At 37.2% G+C, this 24,269-nt stretch overlaps 4 protein-coding genes across 6 annotated transcripts in view; 1 reads left to right on the top strand and 3 right to left on the bottom strand.

The window, feature by feature from the left end:
• Positions 1-359: 359 nt before the first annotated feature.
• Positions 360-2,216, bottom strand: LOC116721231 (cerebellin-4-like). Its single transcript, XM_032564837.1, has 3 exons — positions 1,722-2,216; positions 1,493-1,624; positions 360-869 (listed from the first exon to the last, which is right to left on the bottom strand). Exons 1-3 carry the CDS (start codon positions 1,966-1,968, stop codon positions 589-591), a joined length of 660 nt encoding a protein of 219 aa, XP_032420728.1. The 5' UTR covers positions 1,969-2,216; the 3' UTR covers positions 360-588.
• A 1,726-nt stretch (positions 2,217-3,942) lies between these two features.
• On the bottom strand, positions 3,943-9,446 carry LOC116721230 (cerebellin-4-like). Its single transcript, XM_032564836.1, has 3 exons — positions 9,041-9,446; positions 8,812-8,943; positions 3,943-8,188 (listed from the first exon to the last, which is right to left on the bottom strand). Exons 1-3 carry the CDS (start codon positions 9,285-9,287, stop codon positions 7,908-7,910), a joined length of 660 nt encoding a protein of 219 aa, XP_032420727.1. The 5' UTR covers positions 9,288-9,446; the 3' UTR covers positions 3,943-7,907.
• Positions 9,447-10,832: 1,386 nt separating this feature from the next.
• Positions 10,833-24,263, bottom strand: LOC116721232 (cerebellin-4-like). Of its 2 annotated transcripts, XM_032564840.1 has the most exons (4): positions 24,143-24,263; positions 12,169-12,342; positions 11,949-12,071; positions 10,962-11,333 (listed from the first exon to the last, which is right to left on the bottom strand). In XM_032564840.1, the coding sequence occupies exons 1-4, from the start codon at positions 24,201-24,203 to the stop codon at positions 11,050-11,052; spliced, it is 642 nt and encodes a 213-aa protein (XP_032420731.1). In that variant the 5' UTR covers positions 24,204-24,263; the 3' UTR covers positions 10,962-11,049. The 2 variants fall into 2 exon arrangements, with proteins under 2 accessions (XP_032420730.1, XP_032420731.1); XM_032564839.1 differs by lacking the exon at positions 24,143-24,263 and having other exon boundaries at positions 10,833-11,333; positions 12,169-12,484.
• The window catches only part of kcnab1b (potassium voltage-gated channel subfamily A regulatory beta subunit 1b), a 36,950-nt gene continuing 31,048 nt past the window's right edge, over positions 18,368-24,269 (top strand). The window contains exon 1 of one of the 2 annotated variants that reach the window (XM_032564831.1): positions 18,368-18,578. The gene's annotated coding sequence lies outside the window, so the exon portion shown is untranslated. Of the gene's footprint in view, positions 18,579-24,080; positions 24,193-24,269 lie in introns of those variants that run through there. The other variant, XM_032564832.1, reaches the window with a different exon arrangement.

The raw sequence follows: 24,269 nt of genomic DNA, 5'->3' as shown, positions 1-24,269 counted from the left end.
ATTACCAAGAGTAAAATCAGGTGTGTTATTTATTCTCCTTATTATTTCCCTTTTTTCTTTAATTGTGTTATTCACTTAATAAATTAATCAAATTTTATTTTTATAGCATAATATACTAATAATAATTCAAATAAAACATTCATATTGGTAAAACTGACAGAGGTGTTTTGTGTTTCAGAATCATTTGTCATCCATGCTGTGCAAATATTTTTTATTGAGTTTTCCATGTTTTGAAGACTTTTTTAACATCTTTTGAGGCAATTGAGAAAATGATGTTTTCACATCCTTGTTTAAAACTGAATAAAAGTTTAGAGGAGATTCACCACAAATGGATTTTCAAAGAATGAAACAGGTTTTTGCAATGAAAACAATTTGTGTTTTATTAGATTTTTATTGGTCAAATATGAATATGATTGTAAAAAAAATTTTTATTACATACATCAGATCACCTCACATTTAAGACATAGCACACACAACGTCTTTTTTTATCCTGATATCTGTCCCCATCAGTAAGTGTTACCACTAAATATTATCAGTGAAATAAAATTTATGTCATGTGTATGTTAGCTTAATTCTTTTGCAGGAACTTTACAGAGGGAATAATAAATAACCAATAAAGGTACTATGATCATTTGAATTGTCAAAAATCCAGCTGTTTTCATACAGTCTCATGTAAACGTGGTCTCCAACTTCAAGCTGCAGAGTCATCCCATTGGTTGCTGTCTCATGACGGTTTCCAGCAACATGGTTGTAGACAGTGACCATCTGCTCTCCATTCTTCATCAGTTGCAGGCCCATTGCTTTAGATGATAAATTATGTCCAGAGAAGCTGAAGTAATAGGCTCCTTTGACAGGAGCTGTAAAAATACCTGTGGACGATAAAAGTAATGTTTATGGTGATCTTTGGTGATCTTTTGAACACATATGCAGTAAGACGTTTGAGCAACCTCAAAAAAACTACTTTTAATTGAACTTTATAATGTAATGATGATGTAATATTGGATACTATTTTAAAAGATTTAGCTAAAAATGCCTTAAAATGACTTGCTGGAATTCGTTCTTTGTTCATTTGTTTTATAATCTTTTTGTATTGTAAATGCAATCATAATCCTTAAGGATTATGAAAGTACATGTAATTTACCACATACCACACACAAATTCTATTTTGTCAGTGTGCTATACTAACATTTCAGTACGCATTGCTAAAATTGTTAATAATTTTAGTATAGCATACTTTCTTAACCTCTTCATACTAGTTTTTCCCTGACCTTTTGTTTTCTAATTTCTTTTTTTCCCTACTACTTTTTTCCCCCCTAAATCTCAAATGTATTTTATAGTTTTTATTTTAGGTCCTCCCTAACATGATCACACTAATTTACATGAAAAGCAATAATTTATTTTACCTCTGTAAGTACAGCAAAATACTCTCAGTATTTGTAAACACTAATTTAAACAATAAGCGTAATCAAATATATCACTGTGATAGGTTTACCTGTTCCCCGGTTGAATGATCCTGTGTTGAAGTAGACCTTTTTGTAGATCACTGTGGTGTGGGTATTAAAAGGTCCAGTATTTTCACTATTTCTACCTGCACTTATGGATGCACCAAATGCTACCTTGTTGCCTTAGGAAACATGAAAATAAGTGTTCATTATAATGTTTATTTAATGTCTATCTAGTAAAAATTCTGAAAGAGGAAACTCCAAATCTGCTGCTCTTACCTTGAACTTGTGACTTCAGGACCTCCATCTCTGTCTGAGTGTCTCTAAGTTTGGTTTCTAGCTCTCTTAAGATGACATAAAGTTGCTCAGTGGTTTTCTGGCCTTCGGCTGTGCCACAGTCTTGGCCACCAGGTTTCTGAATGATGCCGTCATCTGTGTCACCGACCTCTCCTGTTGGCTGAGCTGTGGTCTCAGACACACATGCATAGAAGAAAAAGCAAGTTAATACAACCACAGAAATCTTCATCTTGAACTGTTCCTGCTTGTAGTTGTCTCTGCTGTATATTCTCCTGACTATATATACAGTTCAAACAAGGATCTTAGTTAAACTTTTCTAACTCTTGAGAACTTCACAGAATTTCTGTTTTTATTGATTTACAGTGGTGTAAAAAATTGCTTGACCCCTTCCTGATTTTTTTCTTCTTTTTTTGCCATGCTTGCCACACTTCAGTGTTTCAGCTGTAAAAAAGCACTTTAAATATTAGTCAAAGACAACACAAGCAATATGGGGATAATTTTCTATGGAAAAATTGCATTTTGGATTATTTTATAGTAAAGAACAGTTTGAGAGGTATATTTTGTGTGTACAAAACACACAAAATATATGGAAAATTTGTGAAATACGTTTTACTTTACGCTTTACCTTTATTGGATTTGCAATGTTCTTGCAGCACATCTTTCTTACAGCACAAGTAAGATGTGCTGCCAAAGACAGCACATCTTACTTGTGCTGTCTTTGGCTAATATTAAATTGGTTTGGTTTTCTGAAACACTGAAATGTAACAAACATACAAAAACAAAATCAGGAAGGGAGCAAACTATTTTTAACACCACTGCAAATCATTAAATACAAAACTTTTCTGAAGTTTCCAAGAAGAGTTGCAAAGTTTAACTAACAAACCTTTGATCTGGTAATTATAAAAACCTGGTAACTAATTTGTTCTGTACATGAGACAAACTATGCAGGAGAGACGGGCATGACAGTCTACCGGTGAATTTCTCCGTTAGTGGGCTGGTGGCCTGTGGAGAAGCTGTCGTTTGCTGCAAAATAAAGACTCCTTTGTTTTGCAGCACCATGGTACCTCACACTACTACACCATAGCAAATAAACAGAAACCCATTTTGGGCACTCTGATGAAAAAAAAACCCCCATGAGACTTACCTTATGAGATAGTATCTCTTAAGTCTCTTAAGTATCTCTTAAGTCATAACAGATACAAGTTTTTTAGTTAGTTTTTTTTATCAGTGGCAGAAACAAAACAAGTGCATTTTTATTCGCATTAAGGAACAGTGTTGTAATGAACGTTTTTATAATCACTTCTTAAAAAGTCAAAGACACCTTCCTTTTTTCTTTAATGTACATTATATTACATCACAACTCATCTTGGACATAAGTTGTTCTTACCACTAAGCATTCAATCACATCATTTTAACAATCAAATAATCATAAACCCTACATACCTTTTAAGGCAATACTACTACTCCTTATACTATACTACAAAGGTGCTGCACTAGTTATGGTTGCTGACTCATTATGACTTCCAACAAGAACAGTTGTTCATTTTCACTCCATTTATTAGTTGTAGGGACAATTATTTCCACTATCTAAGCTGCAAATGAGTTTGCTGTTTAGTAATCCACACAGAAACCTTCGTGTGGATTACAAAGGTTTCTGACCCCTTTGACTTGGGAACTGCTTAGACAGCAACTTCAACCAAATTTTTTTTTTGCTGAAACAGTCAAACTCATGAATGTTCTGATGGGAAAAGATAGACAATGAAAATTTGGAGACGTGTCAGAGGGAAAAAGAAACATAGCCTTCAATATTTCATGCTTTTGATTTGTGGATGCTCTGAAGCAAAAACGTTGACAGCCATGTAAGATAATGTGTGTAATACAATATAATAGATATTTCCATTTTGTGAGAAACTCAGACTGACAGTCTACACTGAAGGGTTTTTTTCCCTTGCATTTCTGCCTGCAGACAAGTGTGGATGAATCACTCTGGTCTTGGAGGGAGCAGTGAAGAAAAGACCTCACATTTCAGGGACCAGAATAGAACGAACGCTCTGCCTCCGCACTGATCGCTGAGTAGGAGGACACAGACAGACACTGAGGTGTTCTCAGCTCCCCCTACATTCATCAACACCTCGTCTACATTTTCAGTCTCTGGACTTGTACACCTAGACCTGTCAATGACTGATGGCTACAGCTGAAAAGGTTTTTATCTCAGAGCTTATATGAATAAACCAACAGTTATCATTTGCGGAGAAGGTATTTGAGACTTGAAGACTGTAGCCTTTTCTTTTCATTTTGGACTTTATCTCTCTTCTTTGTCCACAAGAGGGCAGACTTGTGCAGCTAAGAGTCAACAAGGGTTTGTAGAGGTGAGACAAATTTTCATTCTTGACCTATTTTGTTCATAAACTGTAATACATGACCCTAAAATTGACAACTGAAGCAATTTCAATCTCTTACTCGTGTCCAGTTTAAACAAACTGAATATTATTTATATTTTTCGTCCTGTGTTAACATTATCATTCAAAAAATTCAATATATATCAAGCAATTTGTAATACATTCTGTGAAATTTGTCAAGACCTATAAACTCTGAACTTACAAAGTGATAAAACTGATTCCTTTTATGATAAAGGGAAAAAATCCCTGTTTTAATCTGAAGTACAGATTAAAATGAGTATTATTGGGGTTTCCCAATCGGAAGACAAACCAATTCTGTCATCTTATGGATGTGAGAAATTACCCAGAGTAAAATCAGTTGAGTTGCACACCTTAATTAATCAAACACACAAAGTTTTTTAACTTGACAATTACAAAACACATCACTAGCTACACCTTAAAACTAACACAATCAATCCTACATCAGCATTACCAGGAATAAAATGGATAGGGTTTCTGGTTTAGCTACACATTTTTGGTAAACTGCATGATTGCTGACACTTTCATGTGCAGGACTCATAAAGAAATGATTGTTTGCTCTGTAAGTTTAAAAACCAATGTATCCACAACTACTTGAACGGGTGGTTCATTTATTTATTTATTTTTCACTTTTGCTAGTAAAGGCTGTCTTTTATCCATGATGGTAAGAATAAACAGACATTAGACTGCTATGTCATAAGAACGGAGACGCTTAATAATTTTTGTCATAACACCAAATAAGCATCAAAAAAAAATAATGCCACATAATATAATCCTACAATAAATGCTAAAAGAACTAGCTGTGTACAGAGTTGATAAGATTCAACAGTGACCCAGTAAAGATGGTGTTAACATATGCAAGCCAAAGCCTTGCTGAAGTAGTAGAGCGTGAAGAGGAAATAAAGTCTCAAATTATGGGAACAACATACTGACCTGGATTCTATTGCTGCTCCTTGAGCTGAAAACAAAACACCACCTAATATCACGGGAAGAAACCTGTGATAAAAATGGGTTATGTAGAGATGAAGTTGAAAAGTTGGCCTGTCCTGTTATTCTTGTCCATGATCACAACAGATAAATGGAAAAAGTGTTAAAATGTTGTCACCTTGTGACATTAATTCTGTGAAGTGCAGAGGGTATAACCCATAACCTTAATCCTAGCCCTAAAAGATTTAATCATGGAGAGCACCGATCAGAGATGCAGCCAAGAGGCCCATGGTGACTCTGGAGAGACTCTGCAGAGATCCACAGCTCAGGTGGGGGAGTCTGTCCACAGGAAAACTATTGGTTGTGCACTGCACAAATGTAGTCTTCATAAAAACTTGGCAAGAGCAAAGCTTTTAAAACCAAAATGCAAAGTGCTATGTATGGTGGAGAACTAACACTGCACATCACCATGCCCTCTCCCAAATATGGTGGTGGCAGCATCATGCTCTGAGGGTGCTTCTCTTCAGAAGGGACAGGGAAGATGGTCAGAGTTGATGGGAAGGGGAATGGGTCAAATACAGAAAAATCTTGGAAGAAAACCTGCTGGACTCTGAAAGAGACTTGAGACTGTGGCAGAGGTTCACCTTCCAGCAGGACAATGACCCAAAACATAAAGCCAGGGCTACACTGCAATGGTTTAAAACAAAACATATTCATGGGTTTGAAAGTTCAGACCTCAACCCAATCAGGAATCTGTGACAAGATCTAAAATCTGCTCTTCACAAATACTCTCCATTTAATCTGACTGAGCTTGAGCTGTTTGACAAAGAAGAATGTTGTGAGGATTTGATTTTTCTGTGTGTTTATGTAGGTTTGTGTGTTCAGTTCAGTGTCTTTGTCATCCCTTTCTACCCCCTGAACTCCCCCAGCTGTGTCTCGTTTCCCCTGATTACCCTCTGTGTATTTGAATCCACCTGTGTCTCTTGTCGGGTTCTCGTCGTTACTGTTGTGAAACATCGTTGTTTCTAGCTCTATTTTCCAGTTGCTACCAGTTCTGAGCTTGTAGCCTTCTGCTCACCTGTGCTGCCTGGATTTTGTGCATTATTTGTCATTAGACCATAATTTTCTGTATTACCTGGGCCCACTGCGTCCACATTCCACAACTGCAAATCATGACAAATGGACAAAAAATTCAGTAGATGAGCAAAGATGGTAGAGATGCACTCTGAAAGACATACAGCTGGAATTGCAGCAAACCGTTGGTTTCACAAAGTATTCACTCCAGGGGTCTAAATAGTTTTGCACACTGCACTTTTCAGTGTTTTATTTGTAAAAAAAAAAAAAAATTCAGTCATGTATAATATTCTTTCCACTTCGTAAGTGTTTACCATTTTGTCTTGGTCTTTCACATTAAATTCTAACTTATGTGTGTGGTTGTAATGTGACAAAATATGGAAAAGTTCAAGAGGAACACATATTTTTGTATCTAATTTAAGAAGAGTGATATTTGAATTAAAACAATATTTTGTGTAAATGTAAGAGAAGAACTAGTGTACAGAGATAAGTTGAGAAGGTTAAAAAATAACAGGATGGTGTTACGGAACAGATGGAAGCCAGAGTCTTGTTGCATTAGAAGAATGTGAAGATGAAATAAAGTCTCAAGTTATGGAAATAACCCACTGAACTGATTGCCATAACTGACATTTGAGCACCATGTAGACATATCCCTACCTGAACTTGAAGGGATGAAATATGCTGCAGCAGGTTTGCTAGACCAAGATTATTGACAGGACAGCAGGTCTTGTCCAAAGCAGCTGAAGAAATAGACATACTGTATGTGTTTTTGTGTTTTCTTTTAGATTTGCATTTGCTTTATGATTATATCTTTCTTTCATGATTTATTCTGCATGTTGGCTGTTTTCTGAACCTACTTTCAAAAAGATAAACGTTTTCTAACAACTGACCCGGTAATAAATCTATTCCTGACTGTAATTATGAGCATTTAGCAACAAAAATGCTTTAACAAATAATCAAACATGAGCCTGTGGATGATCCATTCTTCCCTGTCTTTCAAAGCTTTTGGTGATTGAATCTTTAAATTAATACATCAATTTGTCCGTTACTCGGTTACACTGTCAGAACTATCAGCTTCAGTACTGCTTAGTTAAAGTAACATTATGAGAATGGCTGGCCTCAGTAAGAGTGCGCATCTCTGATTAATTTACATTTCTTTATATTCTTATTTATCAGTTCATATTATTTATGTGCTTCCTTATTTTATTCCTTTTTTCTTTAATTATGCTAATAAATCAATCAATCAGTCAATTAAATTTTATTTTTATAGCATAATATACTAATAATAATTCAAATAAAACAGTCATATTGGTAAAACTGACAGAGGCGTTTTGTGTTTCAGAATCATTTGTCACCCATGCTGTGCAAATATGTTTTATTGAGTTTTTCATGTTTTGAAGACTTTTTTAACATCTTTTGAGGCAATTGAGAAAATGATGTTTTCACATCCTTGTTTAAAACTGAATAAAAGTTTAGAGGAGATTCACCACAAATGGATTTTCAAAGAATGGAACAGGTTTTTGCAATGAAAACAATTTGTGTTTTATTAGATTTTATTTGGTCAAATATGAATATGATTGTAAAAAAATTTTTATTACATACATCAGATCACCTCACATTTAAGACATAGCACACACAACGTCTATTTTTATCCTGATATCTGTCCCCATCAGTAAGTGTTACCACTAAATATTATCAGTGAAATAAAATTTATGTCATGTGTATGTTAGCTTATTCTTTTGCAGGAACTTTACAGAGGGAATAATAAATGGCCAATAAAGGTACTATGATCATTTGAATTGTCAAAAATCCAGGTGTTTTCATACAGTCTCATGTAAACGTGGTCTCCAACTTCAAGCTGCAGAGTCATCCCATTGGTTCCTGTCTCATGACGGTTTCCAGCAACATGGTTGTAGACAGTGACCATCTGCTCTCCATTCTTCATCAGTTGCAGGCCCATTGCTTTAGATGATAAATTATGTCCAGAGAAGCTGAAGTAATAGGCTCCTTTGACAGGAGCTGTAAAAATACCTGTGGACGATAAAAGTAATGTTTATGGTGATCTTTGGTGATCTTTTGAACACATATGCAGTAAGACGTTTGAGCAACTTCAAAAAAACTACTTTTAAGTTAACTTCATAATGTAATGATGATGTAATATTGGATACTATTTTAAAAGATTTAGCTAAAAATGCCTTAAAATGACTTGCTGGAATTCGTTCTTTGTTCATTTGCTTTATAATCTTTTTGTATTGTAAATGCAATCATAATCCTTAAGGATTATGAAAGTACATGTAATTTACCACATACCACACACAAATTCTATTTTGTCAGTGTGCTATACTAACATTTCAGTATGCATTGCTAAAATTGTTAATAATTTTAGTATAGCATACTTTCTTAACCTCTTCATACTAGTTTTTCCCTGACCTTTTGTTTTCTAATTTCTTTTTTTCCCTACTACTTTTTTCCCCCCTAAATCTCAAATGTATTTTATAGTTTTTATTTTAGGTCCTCCCTAACATGATCACACTAATTTACATGAAAAGCAATAATTTATTTTACCTCTGTAAGTACAGCAAAATACTCTCAGTATTTGTAAACACTAATTTAAACAATAAGCGTAATCAAATATATCACTGTGATAGGTTTACCTGTTCCCCGGTTGAATGATCCTGTGTTGAAGTAGACCTTTTTGTAGATCACTGTGGTGTGGGTATTAAAAGGTCCAATATTTTCACTATTTTCACTTGCACTTATGGATGCACCAAATGCTACCTTGTTGCCTTAGGAAACATGAAAATAAGTGTTCATTATAATGTTTATTTAATGTCTATCTAGTAAAAATTCTGAAAGAGGAAACTCCAAATCTGCTGCTCTTACCTTGAACTTGTGACTTCAGGACCTCCATCTCTGTCTGAGTGTCTCTAAGTTTGGTTTCTAGCTCTCTTAAAATGACATAAAGTTGCTCAGTGGTTTTCTGGCCTTCGGCTGTGCCACAGTCTTGGCCACCAGGTTTCTGAATGATGCCGTCATCTGTGTCACCGACATCTCCTGTTGGCTGAGCTGTGGTCTCAGACACACATGCATAGAAGAAAAAGCAAGTTAATACAACCACAGAAATCTTCATCTTGAACTGTTCCTGCTTGTAGTTGTCTCTGCTGTATATTCTCCTGACTATATATACAGTTCAAACAAGGATCTTAGTTAAACTTTTCTAACTCTTGAGAACTTCACAGAATTTCTGTTTTTATTGATTTACAGTGGTGTAAAAAATTGCTTGACCCCTTCCTGATTTTTTCTTCATTTTTTTTGCCATGCTTGCCACACTTCAGTGTTCCAGCTTTAAAAAAGCACTTTAAATATTAGTCAAAGACAACACAAGCAATATGGAGATAATTTTCTATGGAAAAATTGCATTTTGGATTATTTTATAGTAAAGAACAGTTTGAGAGGTATATTTTGTGTGTACAAAACACACAAAGCATATGGAAAATTTGTGAAATACGTTTTACTTTACGCTTTACCTTTATTGGATTTGCAATGTTCTTGCAAATCCAATTTGCAAGAACATTGCAAATTGTTCTTTGCAATGTTCTTGCAGCACATCTTACTTACAGCACAAGTAAGATGTGCTGCCAAAGACAGCACATCTTACTTGTGCTGTCTTTGGCTAATATTAAATTGGTTTGGTTTTCTGAAATGAAGCCTAGGCGCAAGTTCAAGCTGGAAGACTTCCGCTCCACCCATTCCATCTAATTACTGCGTCATCTTCATCACTGGACCTCGACCCGCCTTCTCCAATCTTCAATCAAGCTCTGTTAAAAGGCTCCACACCCACGCCGCCAGTTGCTTTCCAGCTTTGCTCAACCCACCTCCTCCCCTTCTCCACCAGCATTTCAAGTCGTCATCTTTCCCAACCTCCACCACCAGTGTCGGGCCCCGGGGGAGTATCCCTATTCAGCGTTGATGGGCTCATCTGAATTCGCCGGAATTCACTGCTCAAATCTCCAGCCGGGGCCCGAGCGCCAAAGAATTGTTATTCATTTTTTGTCAATAAATTTCCTAATCGTTTATTCTTTTCTGTCTGAGTCTCTCCAGATTGAAACACTGAAGTGTAACAAACATACAAAAACAAAATCAGGAAGGGAGCAAACTATTTTTAACACCACTGCAAATCATTAAATACAAAACTTTTCTGAAGTTTCCAAGAAGAGTTGCACAGTTTAACTAACAAACCTTTGATCTGGTAATTATAAAAACCTGGTAACTAATTTGTTCTGTACTTGAGACAAACTATGCAGGAGAGACGGGCATGACAGTCTACCGGTGAATTTCTCCGTTAGTGGGCTGGTGGACTGTGGAGAAGCTGTCGTTTGCTGCAAAATAAAGACTCCTTTGTTTTGCAGCACCATGGTACCTCACACTACTACACCATAGCAAATATACAGAAACCCATTTTGGGCACTCTGATGAAAAAAAAACCCCATGAGACTTACCTTATGAGATAGTATCTCTTAAGTCTCTTAAGTATCTCTTAAGTCATAACAGATACAAGTTTATTAGTTTGCTTTTTTATTTTCACATCCTTGTTTAAAACTGAATAAAAGTTTAGAGGAGCTTCACCACAAATGGATTTTCAAAGAATGAAACAGGTTTTCGAAATGAAAACAACTTGTGTTTTAATAGATTTTTATTGGTCAAATATAAATATGATTGTAAAAAAAAAAAATTATTACATAAATCAGATCACCTCACATTTAAGACATAGCACACACAGCATCTATTTTTATCCTGATATCTGTCCCCATCAATAAGTGTTACCACTAAATATTATCACTGAAATAAAATCTATTTCATGTGTATGTTAGCTTTATTCTTTTGCGGGAACTTTACAGAGGGAATAATAAATGGCCAATAAAGGTACTTTGACTATTGTCATTGTCATAAATCCATGTGCCTTCCATCAGTCTCACGTAAACCTGGTCTCCAACTTCAAGCTGCAGAGTCATCCCATTGGTTGCTGTCTCATGACGATCTATAGCATCAACATGGTTGAAGCCAGTGATCATCCGCTCTCCATTCTTCATCAGTTGCAGGCCCATTGCTTTAGTTGATTGATTATGTCCAGAGAAGCTGAAGTAATAGGCTCCTTTGACAGGAGCCGTAAAAATACCTGTGGACGATAAAAGTAATGTTTATGGTGATCTTTGGTGATCTTTTCAACATATATGCAGTAAGACGTTTGAGCAACCTAAAAAACAAAAACAAAAAGTTTAATTTAACTTCATAATGTAATGATGATGTAATATTGGATACTATTTTAAAAGATTTAGCTAAAAATGCCTTAAAATGACTTGCTGGAGTTTGTGCTTTGTTCATTTGTACATTTGTTTTATTATCTTTTTGTATTGTAAATGCAATCATAATCCTTAATCTGTTTAAGGATTATGAAAGTACATGTAATTTACCACATACCACACACAGATGATATTTTGTTAGTGTGCTATACTAACATTTTAGTATGCATTGCTAAAATTGTTAATAATTTTAGTATAGCATACTTTCTTAACCTCTTCACAGATTTTCCCTGACCATTTGTTCCCCCCCACCCCCTACTCAAATGTATTTTATAGTTTTTATTTTAGGTCCTCCCTAACATGATCACACTAATTTACATGAAAAGCAATAATTTATTTGACCTCTGTAAGTACAGCAAAATTCCTCAAACTCTCAGTATTTGTAAACACTAATTTAAACAATAAGCGTAATCAAATATATATAGGTTTACCTGTTGTCGGGTTGTATGACCCTGTGTTGAAGAAGGCCTTTTTGTAGACCACTGTGGTGTGGGTATTATAAGGTCCAATATTTCCACCTGCACTTATAGATGCTCCAAATGCTACCTTGTTGACTTAGGAAATATGAAAATAAGTGTTCATTATAATGTTTATTTAATGTCTAGCTAATAAAATTTCTGAAAGAGGAAACTCCAAATCTGCTGCTCTTACCTTGAACTTGTGACTTCAGGACCTCGATCTCTGTCTGAGTGTCTCTAAGTTTGGTTTCTACCGATCTTAAGATGACATAAAGTTGCTCAGTGGTTTTCTGGGCTTCAGCTGCGCCACAGTCTGTGTCACCAGATGACTGAATGGTGCCACCATCTTTATCTCCTGTCGGCTGAGCTGAGATTTCAGCCACGCATGCATAGAAGAAAAAGAAAGTTAAGGCAGCCACAGAAATCTTCATCTTGAACTGCTCCTGCTTGCAGGTGTCTCTGCTGCATGTATTTATACAATTCAAACAAGGGAGTGACCCATGATTTTTTTTTTACATTCTTAATAAAATCTTTATTCAGAACAAGAAACAATCTAAAAAACAAAAAAACCCCACCAATATATAGACCAACACAGAGAAACAGCCATGTCTCCTAATGACTACAATAACTTCTACATAAAATATCAAATAAAAAAAATTGTGCAAGGTAGGTTTAAGCAGATGGAGTTCCTGTTTAAAAATAAACTAAAATGGCTTAGATTTGCCATTGCCTTAGAAAATGTAAAAATAATATTAATATTATACTCAACTGTTTTACTCTCAGATACATATCCATATTAAACAATTTGAAGAGAGAGTCTTTGTTCATGGACTTTATGGTTAGGAATGTATGAAGAGATTCCCATAAGATGTTTAAAGATTGACAAAAATAGATGCTTGTTGTTTTAGGTTCATATAGCAGTCAACACAATCAGTTTTAAATCGGTGTCTTATAAACTCATTTGAATAAAAGATATAATGTAGTGGTGTGAAATTAATTTCTTTATATTTTGGAGGGAGAGAAAATCCCAGATATTTTTTCATTTTATTTGATTTTTCTTTTCATAAATCTCCATAAATTTCCTTCCTGACCAAACCAGATTGTTTTAGCTAACTCTTTAAAAAGTTATTGCTACAATTTTTGTGTAGTAAATCTAATCCATTAGTAGTCTGTAATTTAGCTCTTGATTTAGTTTTATAAATGTTATTTTCAAGATGAACAAATGCACTTGCTGTACTTTTTTGTTATCTTGTTACTGTCACGTTTTGCACAATTTAGATTATATTTCTTAACAAAAATGTATTCATATTCATACAAATTGCCATTATCATCGAGTAAATGAGTGACAGTCAGGAAGGTGAGAGCAAACCAAACCTCATGATTACTTTCAAGAATAGATTGGAGACATATAATTTTAAAAACCTCATTATTTTATAATCTATTGCTTTTATTAACAGTTTTTTTTTCTGTTTTGATAAAGAGATGTTAATTTCTAGAGATAAAGTTAAACTTTATTGAGTTCCTCAAAAACTGTTGGAGGTATTGATAAGAATGCGGTAAATAAGCTTTGACAAGTTTCCCACTGAGTAGAGAGTGGAGTAAAACCACTGGATTTAAAAACATGGACTGCATTCATTCTGTATAGACAAAAGGTTATAATAATAAATATTTCTCACAGACTACTACACAATCCACGGCATTGAAAAGTGTTGCTATTTTCGTCTGTAGTCCATCCATCCATTAATTTTCTAACACCCTTGTCCCTAATGGGGTCGGGAGGGCTGCTGCTGCCAATCTCCAGCGAACGTTTCGGGCGAAAGGCAGGGAACACCCTGGACAGGTTGCTGGTCTGTCATCTGTAGTAACTGGGTCAAGCGCCAGCGCAGTCTTGTGATGTCATGAGGGTAAGTCAAAATGTAAATGCAGTGTTGGAGGAAGAAGCTATGGAGTGATGAAGAAGAAGACGGTGGTTCTGATGAAGGACTGCAACCCTATTTTTTAGCCATGCAGTTCAGAAAGCAATAATGAATTCAACTTTTCTGGGGAGGAAGGGTCGGACAATGAAGTGTTGGAGCTGGATAATCATCACCTCCAAATGAATGAATGGAGGTGTGGTTGTTATAGCATAAACAGATCTATGCTCAAATAAGCACAGGTCTGAGCCTAAAACAATTTTTATCTATCAGACGTTTCACAGAACTTAAATAAACAAGATATTGTTTAAGTCAAAGGGTTACACTTCCAAAGTCAAAAAAATCTTAGAGATATTTCTGTTTCAGAGAAAGTCAGCTATCAAGTGTAATTATACTCAACATTGAAGGATATTTTATTTATTTTTTTCTTGCATTTCTGCCTGCAGACAAGTGTGGATGAATCACTCTGGTCTTGGAGGGAGCAGTGAAGAAAAGACCTCACATTTCAGGGAGAATAAACGCTCTGCCTCCGCACTAATCGCTGAGTAGGAGGACACAGACAGTATCTGAGGTTCTCTCAAATTCCCCTAAATTCATCAATGCTTCATCTCCACTTCCACAGCCTGAACTTCAATATGTAGACCTGTGAATGACTGACAGTTGCAGCAAGGCTTTATCACTGAGTACCTAAACTTTAATATTTGTAATTGTTTGTGAGGATGTATTTGTATTTGAGCGTTTCATTTATGATTGTTTGGTTTAGAATAATTAAGACTTACGTTGCTCGATATTCAGATATTGAAACTTTGTTTATTTTGTTTGGGAAGCTTGCTTTTCCTCCTCTGCCCACAAGAGGGCAGGCATGTGCATGCGAGGCTCAGTAAAGATTAAAGTTCTCATCTGCATATCTGTTCCAGGAGCTTTTTCCTGGAGCCAGTATCACCCCGCTGCCTTTCCACTGCATTTACAGGAGCAAAACAAAATAACCGGGGTACAATGGCCCAATTTGGGAAGTAGTGCGTTTCCATTATCAGGAACTTTTGGATGGAGATTTAATGAGGGAGAGGTATAATTTCAACGTTTGAATTCAGTCATTCACAAGAAGAAACGGTAGGATAAATGAAGGTTTATGAGGGGGGGGGGAAGATTTCTGGTATCAGAAATGCCCCTTTTGCTTGTTAACTGTCTCAGATTTTGGCTTTATCTGTTTATGTATTTCCTCATGTTGTCCCACTAATGAAAAACATCATTTAAATGCATTTCGTTTGAACTGAGCAATTTACTAAAATTGGGGGAAAACTCACCAGGCAGAGGGTAAAAAAATATTTTGGGGCAATGGGTTTTTTTTTTTCTTCAAAGCAGAAATGGAGGTACTCTGAATAGCCTGTTGTGCTGTTATTTTTGAAAATCTGGCTTTAAGGTCTACCACAACACATTTAAAATGTTTTTTAAGAATTCATGCAGAAAATGAACATAGAGGAGAGGCTCACACACAGGTCCTGTAAGTGTAAATTATACAATGACAGTTAAATAGCAGCATTTTTTTTTATTGAAATATTGTAATTCTCATACCGCTACCATCATAGTTTAAGAAATGATTCCTTTGATGGTTTTTCTGACTACATTTGAGAATAAAAGAATCAGACAAATCTGTACATTACCAGAAAACACAAAATGTTAATCCATTTGTTCTGTTATTATGTTTTTGCTAGAAAGTGAAGCTCTTTGCATCCATTATTGTGCGTGTTTGATTTTCAGCCAGCTTGACTTTCTTCCTGCAGAAGTCACCCTGTGTGGGTGAATCCCTCTAGTCTTAGAGGGAAGGGGGAGAGAAAAGACCTCCCATATCCAGGCACTGAAATAGACCAGAAGCTCTGATTCAGTCTCTCACACAGCACAATGAGTGGGAGGGAACAGTGGATACAGCGGTGCTCGCTGCTCCCACACATTTTCCAGCATCTTATTTTTCTTAGCACGTGTGTTCAAATGCTCAGACCTGAAAGACATGTACCAGTTTGACTGGTTTGTGTATATGTGTGCAATTCTGGAAAGCTTTAGATTTATTTCTTTGATTATAATTTGTAATATAATGCTTATAACATCTTGTGTCTTTAGACTTGATATGCACTGTAGCTGTGGAACCGATTGTTTTCCAATAAATGGAATATTCTCTGGCTGCCCACAAGAGGGCAGCCAGATACAACAAATAAATAGTTGGTATCCTGTTCTACAGTGTTGGAAAAAAAAAAGATAATTCACCTTTTTTAACTGGAGTATTAATGTGAAATAACATGTTATTTTCTTTACCGAGTTCTAAAGGTATGTCTTACCTTTGTTTTTGTTTTTTTTGCTTTTGTCTGCTTATTCGGTAAATAACAACTCTGGAATCTACTGTGATTTTTTTGTACACGAAATAATAGAAAAAAATGAGTCTATAAAATATTTTGCTGTGTCCAAATTACATATAAGACACACAAATCAAAGGCAGTGCTCTTCCTTTTCTCATGACTGGAGTTTTACTGGAGAGTATGCATGAATTGTTTAATCTTTTATATTTAAATTTATCATTTCTGCACCTATGAGTGCATTGCATTGAATAATGGATCATAAAGGATGTGGACAAAGGTAGAGTAGAAATGACAAGACAGAAGGTCAGGCAAAGGAACCCCACTGGGCCCTGAGTTGGAAACACAAAGACCCAGACACTGACTTTCTGTGCTGGCTGGCAGTGACTAGAGAGGCCTGGCTGCTATGAGGCAAACCTGGGTAGCAGAACAGATTTTAGGTCATGGAAGAGAAACTGAATGGCAGATTCTGCATGTGGGAGTCAATAAAGACTGGCGGAGAGATTACTTTGGAGCTACCAGCCCAGGACTGAACACTGAGGCTGGAAGAATGTCAGCAGACTAGACTTGGCTAAGCACAAGGACAGAAAACTGTTACAAAATCACCCACTGTATCAGAGAAGACCTTTAAAATATCTGATGAAATCCAACTGAACTATTGCTTTTGGCCATTTAAATATGCTACAGTGACATTTGCCTGCCCATTTTGATACAAAATACAAGCACCCTAACTATGCACAGTCTCAGTCAATGAAGTGGATATTGTTGAAAAGTTCGTTCACTAAGTGAAATATATTTTATAGACGAATTACACACAGACTGTTTTCAAGTCTATATTTTTGTTATTTATGATTTTTTTTTTTTTCCACTTGTAGCTGGTGAAAACGCAGCATTTAGAGCAGATGAGTGGAGTCAGTGCCTCTAAGTTTGAAGCCATGATACTCAGCTAGAATAAGGTTGGGGGTAAAAGTCTTTGTCTCAAGCAGATCAGTTCAAGAATCTCGGTGCCTTGATTCATGAGTGAAAGCAGGATAAAACAAAAGAAATAGATTCTTGACACAAATGGCTAAAATAAGTTTTCTCTATAATGTTGCTTAATTCCGCTTTAGATATAGGGTTAGGAGCTCCATCACCACATATGAGTTCATATTTCGTCTCATCTTAAAGTCGGGGAGGTTTGGATATTGGTGCAGGTTCATTGCCGCTTCACTTTCTCTGCAGGTCCGGTTGGGAGGAGCCCCCAGCACAAGAACAAACAAGAAGAACTATAAATCTCTTCTGCCCTGGGAACTCCTTGGGAAAGGCTGTCGCTTGGGAGGGGGATATCTATGTTTCCCTCATGGACCTGTTGCCCTCACATCCTGATCTTGGATAAGCAGACAAAAGCAGACACATAAAAGTTTAAATCAATCAATCACTCTTCTTGAATGGTCTTAAATCCTCTAAAAAAAAAAAGGTTCTTAAATGTGTGTATTCACAGCCGACCTGAATACCTTTACTGAGTTTCTGTCATCACTTAATGAATCACTCAGGGGGTTGTATCAAGTTTTGACCTATTATAACACCTGTATCATAAAGATATATCTAACAAGTAAACATAAATCTCCGTGTTGCTTTGATCACCTTCCATTGCAAATGTGCAACGTTGTCAAGCTGGACCTGGAATAAGATCAAACAAAAGTCTTTGTCTTATAAATGGTCATCTAAAAATAAAGTCGGCGTTACAGGTATGGCATGCAGAGCCGTCCCTGGCCTCCTCTCTGTTATATCCTTTCATAATGTTTGTGGGTCAAGTTTATTTGTGTGCTTATGGTGTGTGTGTGTGTGTGTTTGGCTTGCTTTGCTCGGAGAACATGTGAATGATGTGGTGATGCGTGCAAAATGTGTCAGGATAATACTCTAAATCGCTTCATTAGTCCTTGTGTATTATAGGAACACTGCAACATAACAAAGCCTGTGCTGTCTTACATGGCCGGCACAGGTTTGTACTCGCACACAGACGTATGAAGGGCAACATATATAGAAAGGGATTTGCTATCTAAAGCAGGGGTCCCCATCAGTCTATCCGAAAAATGTATCTCAAGGCAGCGTGTGGTGAGACCTCAATGCAGAGGCTGAGAGAGAGGGGCCAGGAGAGGATCGCTGCCCTAGTTCCATCCTGGAGAGGCAGGGGGCGGGAGCCAGGTCGCACACCTCAAACCCCACCAGCTGGTTTTCAGAAAGTGTCAGAGCGCACACACACCTCAGGAGCAGCAGAAGCAGGAGCAGAGTGTTGACGACCATCCTCGGGACCAAACCAGTTTGCTTCCAGGAGCTACTCTTCCTGATGACTGCACGGTCTACAGGTAGGGTTCCCTGTTGGAGAACTATGAACAGATGCTTCATGCCCCTTGTGAACAGTGTGATTTTACACTAACTCCCCAAATTATCATAATATGATTGAGGAGTTTCAAGGTGTACTGAACAAGATTCGATTAAATCCCATCAACATGAGTTTTCTTCCTGTGATTAGAATAACTCAAAGCCTGTGTGAATATTTTCTCTGTTTGTTTGTGTTATTTATGAGTCACTGGTTGTTGAAATTAAACTTTGATTCTGCTCAGCATCCTGTTAAATGCCTAATGCTTTCATCGCTTCTTGACAAGATTCTGTCTAGCTCAGTGAAATCCCTTAGTTCTCCTGGATAATAAATCTGCTGTTTAATGCATGCATTTAATGCTTTCCCCTAACTTCAGCAGGTTTCCATAGCATTAAAGAAATGAAAGTGAGTATAAGCCCTTTAGAACATTGTTTTCAAAGAGCTGATTATTAAAGCAAATAGGAAATTTTCATAATCCGCTACAGTATTTGGTAAAATATGCTGATTCCAAACAGTTGCATTGCTTTGAAAAAGCTTAGATTTTGGATTTTTAGTGTAAAATCTTCATGCTGAATAAAAGGATAAGCCATAAATCTTGACCTTAACCTCAAAAAGGCTGAAACATCACCCAATATAAGATATTTAATCATTTTTCTACAAAGAAATACAAACCAATCAGATGCAACATAATGACCACCCATCTCATAACGTGTTGGTTGAACTGCGCTGTGGTGTCTGGGACCCAATATGTTAGCAGCAGGTGCTCCAGGTTATAAAGGTGAGGCCTTATGTCTATCATTTGTTTGTCCGATGCCCCTCAAAGATTCTTTACTATCTAGGTTGGAAGTCAAGTCAAGACCTCAAACCCATTGTTCTCCAAAAATCGCTGAACTATTTCTGCTTACAGCAACGTTATCCGACTAAAAGAGGTCGGATAACTGTGCACTTAACAGCACACACCTTACCGACAAAATTAAAAACCAAGATCGTTGGGATTGGAAACTTTGAGATTTTAAACATTTTTCAGATATAGCAGCCTTTTATTGTTGTCACTGGGCAGGTTAGGTCAGACCAAGCCAGGGAATTGCTGTGTCCTGAGTATTATACCTTGCCATGACTATCATCACTTCAAATGTCAGGTTGGGCACTGAGCAGGTAAGACATGGGAAAATACAGATACATCTGTCCAACAATCCTGCACAGGCACAGAAAACCTCTAAGGATTGGTTAACCAAACATGCTTGTTTTGATCACTGGGAGAAAATCAAAAATGAACACAGACTTACTGTGTTTTTCATTAGTTATCAAGTTACAATGAGTGAGTGCAACAAGTGGTTTAAACCTACACTGCTACAATGTCATAAAAATATTTAACATTTTCAACTTTTTTGTATAGGAAAGGCCAAAGGAACTGTGTTTCACTCATAACAACATATTGTCCTGTTATTCCTGAATCACAACCAAACCAAAATGCAGAACAAACGTGGAAAAATAAGTAGATTTAGAGGCAGAAATTACATTATTAAGTGAAAAAGCCTGATTTAAGCATTTTGACGTGCAGAGGGCTAATCTCGAGAATTCGGTTATTTTAGCATATTGTTAAGGCATAAGGACAAAAACGATCATCTTAGAGATGCAGTTGGTACTTAAAAGAAATGTGAGTTTGACAGAATCTCATGTTGACATTTTTTATAGTGGAATAAATTAGAAATCCCGCTGCATGTCTCCAGAAATTCTCCACTTGTGCAGAGTATTTTCAAAGCTTTAAGAAACTATTCATCTCCCTGCTGTTACTTAATGTCCCACCAAGAAGCCACTTGCAAGCAGGAGATGCACGTGACTTACACATGGCAGGATACATCTGTAGGGATCGACACTGAGAAGATGTCGACTTTTGTCAGTGTCATCACAGTGGAATCCGAGAGACAGACGCCGTTGACAGAAGCGACGGTTGTGACGCTGCGGTTGACAGATGGTTGCCCTTGCCTTTTCTGTCAAACGCCCATAAAGCATTCTGCCAGCATATCTGACTCTGAGTCAACATTCTGCACCAGCGCTTCACGGAGCGAGATCCATAGAGCTCCATAAATCTGGTAATTATGCCTTCACGCAGTTACTTTTGAAACAACCGAGGCTCCCTCCTTTGCGCTCTGTATGCGAAATGCATCCCAATGATTTGCATTCATGGCTTGATGTGAAGTTTTAATAAAAGAGATGATGGACTTGTGCTGTGGGGATGAGTAGATGGGGAAAAAAGAATGCAATGTGAAAAAAAAATATGAGAAAAAGTTGAACAGACAAAAGAATATTGAAAATGATCTTGCGTAGATGTGACGCAGGGATGACTTTGTGGACTTCTTGGAAGGATTTTTCCTTTTTATCCGATTCCGGCGTGACTAGAAATCTCTAATTCTGCTCTGGGAAGCGTTTATGTGGCATTGACCAAAGAAAATCACTGCAATCATAAACAAAATCGTTACCAGGACGAACCACAGGCGGTGCTATCAAGCGACGCGGACAGATGCTGTACCTGTTGGAAATCCTCAGTTAATTTCTGCACAGAAATCCATCAGTCTCTTTTTGTGCAGCATCATGACAGCTCATTTCGACTTCTGCACACTCACCTCATGGCTGTTTCTAGCAGAGCTCCAGGAGGTTCTCTGAGAAACCGTTAAGGCAAACGCATCGCCTTGAGGTAGCAGTGTTTACTGAGGCTTCAGGATTCAAGCCAGAATGTACGAGCTTTCGACTGGCACACTTTCAAACTGGATCAACAGAAGAAAATAGAAACCTTGGAGGAGCTCGTGACATTAGAAGTACGTTTGCAGCTTTGTCTATGCCACAGTTACGCCTCCAGAGCGCTGAGGAATTACACCATCAGGCCAAAGCAGGCATTGCTGAAGGCAAAAATAGCTATTTGAAGATGAAGCAGCAGCAAGGTAAAGCTGATGCAACTTCTCTCCATTTATTCTCAGAGGGTTGTAGGATTTTAAAGGAGGCGTACGCATTGCAATTTTACACATCACATTGAGTTTACACATCCCTGGGATGCAAACAGTTGTGAGAGCAGTTTGCTCAGAGCCCTGAAGGGAGTTCTCCACAGTCTGCAAACTTCCCCTTGATGCCTTTGGAGTTATTTGTGCTCTGGCTTTGAGACCTAATATCTTCATGATGATTTTGACTTCATGAAATGTTTGTGCAAATAACCTACAGCAAACTGGAAGAAACAGAACCATCAAGTTTGGTTTGGGTTCGAACTGTCAGAGTCAGTGTGACGGAGTTCTCCTCGAAGAGAACTAAGACCATGACGTTTCTGACACTTTTGTTTTGGCTCTTTCTGAGGTAAGGATGTAATACAGAATCACTACCAGGAATGATTATGTGTGTTCAATCTGTGTTACTTCAAACAGTCACAGCAGCAAAAGTGAAATCTAGAGCATTCACAAGAACAGAACATTATGAAGAACATTCACTAGAGACAGTTTAGGGTTTATTTCAGGACATCCAGTAGCTCATAAACATGTATTCATCTGATTATTTGTTTCAAAGGGGCGTGAACATTATAATTTCATTTCTGAGGAGCAAACATGTGACTATTACCTCACACATACGGAGACAATAGTCCAACTAGGATAGAGCAGTGGTTCACAACCATAGTCCTCTAGAACATGAGACAGGGAGAAACAGTGGCATGGAGCAAACATAATGAATGAGCAGTGAGTAATGAGTCTGTAAGGTAGATATAAAGAGGAAGGAGTGAAGGAACTAAGCAGGGAGACTGACTGCAGCTGGGAACGAAGCGAGGGAGGCTTGATGCGGTAAATGACTGGCAGCAGAAATAAATGGCAAAGGGACTTGCGGCAAAAACAAAGATGAAACTAGAAGGGAGAGAACATAAACAACAACAGAGATACATCCAACACTTAAAAAGAGAAACTAAACTAGAAGAAGGAATAAATCATACTGGAGGAAATAATGAAAATAAGAAAATAAACAACTAAATATGGACTATATGACAACAAGATGCTTGGTATTGGTCGTGAGAACCGTTTTCTCGGTTTTTCCTTCCTCCACATGCTCAAATCTGCATCACAACTCACTGTATTTACCTTACAGAAGTCTAAGTAAAAATAAACTGGTTAACCATCTGTTACAGATGTGTCAAACTCAAGGCCCATGGGTCAAAACTGGCCTGTTATAGCCTTTTATGTGGCGCTCTAGATAGATTAAACACTAAGTGTGCTTAAATATTATGTTATCAATCAAATCAATTCCGTTTTTATCTGTTTACTGGCAAATTATATCAATCAGCCCGTAAAGTTTCTTGAGAATTATTGTGGAAATTCACGCAAAATCAAGAAATCCCCTCACTTTTTTATACTAATGGGATTTTATTGCAGATATTTATCAAAAATTATCAGAAACTTTCTTACTTGCACTAAACAGGTGCCTCAGCCTTAACTGATGTCAGATTATAGTCCATGATCTATACAGCGAGTAATAAAAAGTCACACTTACCGACACTTAATATACCATACATAAATTGCCGTATATTTATGGTAATTTGGCAATACCGTAAATATTGCCAAATTAGTACCACAAACATTAGATTTTTATTGCAAAAAAATCACAGGAAGTATCACAAAATCCTGGAGGGACTGAAAAGATGTTCAATTCATTGAGATTATAACAGTTCGTGAACAGGTTTTATCAATACATGCTGGCACAACCGGCCCTTTAAGAGCATTCATGATCTTGGCCCAAAACAAAAATGTGTTTGACACCCCTGATCTATAACTAAAACATGTTGCTGCGACAACGACATAACTGACACAGCACAAATCCACAGTGTTCAGTTTACATTTATCTCAGATTATGAGACTTTGGTTTACTTCGGAAAGTGGGGAATGTCTTGGATCCAATAAAGCATGTAATTTATTTTTAAAAACCTGCAAATGTAATTCAGCACAACGTATAGTTTTTACAAGTGTCGACTCCATCTGACACCATCACAGTGATCTAAATAAAGCTGCATCAGCCTCGAGGTGTGTAGATGTTCAGTGAACCAGGAGATCTGGCATTGTCACATTATTGCTACATGGGGGAAAGTAAGGTGCCGCTCTGCTCGGTGGTTTTTGTACTTTTCTGCACTATACCACTCTAACTTTAATGAATTTTTAAGAAGGTTGCATTTTGAAGGTCAAAGAGTGGACCTGCATATTTGTTTTATGATTGAAGCTACATTGTGTTGGTTGGGGGGCGTTAAATGTGCAGCATACAGAATCATGCAAGAGGTAATTAAGCAGCTTAATCTACCTTGACACTATGTCTAAGGTGGATATCTTAAAGCAACAGAGTGCCAGCACACACACGCATACACACATCTTTCCCATTCACATGTAGCTCTCTCTCTCTCTCTCTCTTTCTCTCTGTGTGTGGCGCCATAGTGTAAAACGCTGCAGCTCTTCCAGGCGAACAGTCAGAGGCAGTTGCCTATAACACACACTCACACAGACCCGTCCTCATTCAGCGACCGGCTCACTTTCTCACCACTCGCTGCTCCTCGCCTCCTCACAGCATCTGCCTCCTTCTGGAGCGAGGTACCATGCATCCTCCTCTCCGTGCCTCCTCCGTTGCGCTTGTCCTTTGCATTTCCAGGGTCCCTCCACCGCGCAGG

Source organism: Xiphophorus hellerii, chromosome 6, assembly GCF_003331165.1.
Source record: "Xiphophorus hellerii strain 12219 chromosome 6, Xiphophorus_hellerii-4.1, whole genome shotgun sequence".
NCBI classification, from domain to species: Eukaryota; Metazoa; Chordata; class Actinopteri; order Cyprinodontiformes; family Poeciliidae; genus Xiphophorus; species Xiphophorus hellerii.
The sequence above is the reverse complement of the archived record's forward strand: the minus strand, read 5'-3'. Positions and strand labels throughout refer to the sequence as shown.

Coding starts and splice junctions, on each gene's coding strand:
- LOC116721231 (XM_032564837.1), bottom strand. CDS start 1,968: ATGAAGATTTCTGTGGTTGTATTAACTTGCTTTTTCTTCTATGCATGT. Junction 1,625..1,721: donor CCTGAAGTCACAAGTTCAAG/GTAAGAGCAGCA, acceptor ATGTTTCCTAAG/GCAACAAGGTAGCATTTGGT. Junction 870..1,492: donor ATCATTCAACCGGGGAACAG/GTAAACCTATCA, acceptor TATCGTCCACAG/GTATTTTTACAGCTCCTGTC.
- LOC116721230 (XM_032564836.1), bottom strand. CDS start 9,287: ATGAAGATTTCTGTGGTTGTATTAACTTGCTTTTTCTTCTATGCATGT. Junction 8,944..9,040: donor CCTGAAGTCACAAGTTCAAG/GTAAGAGCAGCA, acceptor ATGTTTCCTAAG/GCAACAAGGTAGCATTTGGT. Junction 8,189..8,811: donor ATCATTCAACCGGGGAACAG/GTAAACCTATCA, acceptor TATCGTCCACAG/GTATTTTTACAGCTCCTGTC.
- LOC116721232 (XM_032564839.1), bottom strand. CDS start 12,406: ATGAAGATTTCTGTGGCTGCCTTAACTTTCTTTTTCTTCTATGCATGC. Junction 12,072..12,168: donor CCTGAAGTCACAAGTTCAAG/GTAAGAGCAGCA, acceptor ATATTTCCTAAG/TCAACAAGGTAGCATTTGGA. Junction 11,334..11,948: donor GTCATACAACCCGACAACAG/GTAAACCTATAT, acceptor TATCGTCCACAG/GTATTTTTACGGCTCCTGTC.